The sequence below is a fragment of the Schistocerca serialis genome, chromosome 9, assembly GCF_023864345.2.
Source record: "Schistocerca serialis cubense isolate TAMUIC-IGC-003099 chromosome 9, iqSchSeri2.2, whole genome shotgun sequence".
Classification (NCBI taxonomy): Eukaryota; Metazoa; Arthropoda; class Insecta; order Orthoptera; family Acrididae; genus Schistocerca; species Schistocerca serialis.
In genome coordinates, this window is record NC_064646.1 from 1,605,026 (window position 1) to 1,607,408 (window position 2,383).

The 2,383-nt window shown below is 38.7% G+C and overlaps 1 protein-coding gene across 1 annotated transcript; it reads left to right on the top strand.

Moving 5' to 3' along the window:
• The first annotated feature begins 771 nt into the window (after positions 1-771).
• LOC126418713 (UPF0430 protein CG31712-like) lies at positions 772-1,245 on the top strand. Its single transcript, XM_050085617.1, has one exon. It carries the CDS (start codon positions 772-774, stop codon positions 1,243-1,245), a length of 474 nt encoding a protein of 157 aa, XP_049941574.1.
• The last annotated feature ends 1,138 nt before the right edge of the window (positions 1,246-2,383 follow it).

Sequence of the window (2,383 nt, forward strand, 5' to 3'; positions counted from 1 at the left end):
AACGGCCCGGGTGCGATAAATGAGTCCGAATCTGTGTCAGTGTGGGTTAAAGGTGCTGACAATTGTAAACGAATTAAACTCGTCGGTGACCTTACCCATTATTGTAGAAATTAAATAAAAACTCTCCCTTCCCTATCTTCTAGTGATATGGGGAGATAAAGATATGGACGAAACACTAGGGACAGGAACCATACCGTTTGAGAAGCCTGTTGGTTCTTCCAGTTACCTGGAAAACATTTTTCATTGGAACACTATCTTAGAGAAGGAGGTAACAAACAGTACAAACTGCACGAAGATGCAAGTTTGCAACGAATAATTTACCACTGAACTAATATCAGAACATAAAAACTCCATATTTACAAAATAACTATGCCACCGTTTTTTAGATGTGAAACTCGGACATGGACGAGGAAGAACAAGCAGAGGAAAATTATTAATTGAAGGTGAAATGTTCTTGGTTGATAGGCTACGTAATGATCCTCTTCAATTTTTTATTCTCACGCAGTCGGCGTCTAGACTCCTATGCTGGGATCTTCTTCAGGATCTTCCGGTGTCCCCAGCTGGCTGCACGCTTTCTACGATCAGGCTCACGTCACTTATAAAAGGCAGTCGTCCTGCACCCATTCTGAAGAAGTGGCGTTATTCAGCGAAATCTTTCTGCCGCCGTTGTCACTGGACAGATAGCGAAATAGTCAGAGCCAAAGAGGAGGAATGTTTACAAAGACATTATTGTCTTCCGTAACAAACTAGAACATTTTACCGTCAGTGAAAATGACGATGAAGTCGCGTGACAGAAGCTCTCACAGCAAACACAGTGAAAAGACAAGGGAGAGAAGCAACAAATCAAGGAAAAGGTCACCTTCTGGATCATCAAGCTGCAGTTCAGATGCTTCAGACGACGTACCAAGAACTGATGCGCATTCTAGGAAAAGAAGTTACCATGATCGGAAAATGGATGAAGTTGAAAGACTGGCGGAGATGGAAAGACAGAGGAGACAAAGGGAGCTAGAACAAAAGATGGTGGAGGAAGAAACTGCAAAACGAATTGAAGAGCAAGTAAGGAAGAGGGTTGAGGAGGAATTGGAAAAACGAAAAGAGGAAATTGAGGCAGAAGTACTCAGGAGAGTTGAGGCAGCTAAGAAAATAATGGAAAAGCAAATGATGGAAGAAATGGAAAGACGGCGACAACTACAGTTGGAAGAGGAAAGGAGGAAAGAGTTTGTGATTGAAGAAGTGGTACGATGACAAGATTTTTCTGCTCTTGTTTCTCAGTATAATATGGACAAAGTTCCAGTGCCACAGACATGCAATTAAAAAAAAAAAGATAGAGAGAGTGAAAAAGTATTTACACTTTTTGTGTTTTTCTTTTTGTAGTTTGCTTATATTTGGATATTTGAACTTCACTGAATTAAATATGAAATGGATTAAAAACAAAAAAAAAATGCATGTAATCTTAAAAAAAGATTAATTTTTGAAACAGTGTCTTAACAAAGCCTTTTAAAATAGAGTTTGAGCATGGAGGTTTTGAATTAAAAGAACAACGGAGGTATACTTTCACTGTACAATGAGCCGTATGTGATTACACTGGTAAGAAGTAAGAGAATTAAGGCTCTGGGATATTTTCTTACAAGTGAAGAAGGAATGGTACAATAATGCTATAAAGAAAGCCACAGAAAGAAGAGATTCGTCGGTAGACCGAAGAACAGGTAACAAGACGAAGTCAGACAAACCTGTGCATGTCCTGGAAACACAAAAGGAAGTGAACAAGCAATCAGACCACAAAGCAATCTGAATATTGTAATTTTACTGTTTATGGCATGTGAAGCTCAGAACTGAAATAACAATCTCCCATACCTGGTCGATGCAACTCTCTAAAATTTCCTAGAAAATCGACTATGAAGTTTCCCGTGCGTCCTTATACCCTGAAACGAGGTCTATTTTTCGACAGACTGTGTTGCTCCACGGGGGGGCTTGGGTTCTGTTCCCAACCAATGCAATTTTTGAGCAAAACTGCATGTTTTATGAACATTTTCATGAAGCAGGAAACACATAAAGAAGTAATAAAAAACATATCCAATCACTGGATCGATGGAGTCACTCTTGTTTCGGCTATTTTTTTGCGTTTTTATTCCGTTCATTTAGAGTAAACACGTCATTTAAATAAAAAATCATCAAATATTTGCTAATTGAGACATATATGTATAATTTCTATGAAGAATACACTTCTGCTTATTTATAATTACATATTGCATATAAAAATCCAGTTTTCATTGTCAGTAAACACTGATGAGCCGGAAAATTAAGATCACCGACCTACTGTCGATATAAACCGTCCAGGTGATGACAGCATCATCTGCCGAGGAATGAATGCTAGTCGGACACA

Bases quoted from the DNA above. Each gene is read 5' to 3' on its own strand.
- LOC126418713 (XM_050085617.1), top strand. From the start codon at position 772: ATGACGATGAAGTCGCGTGACAGAAGCTCTCACAGCAAACACAGTGAA.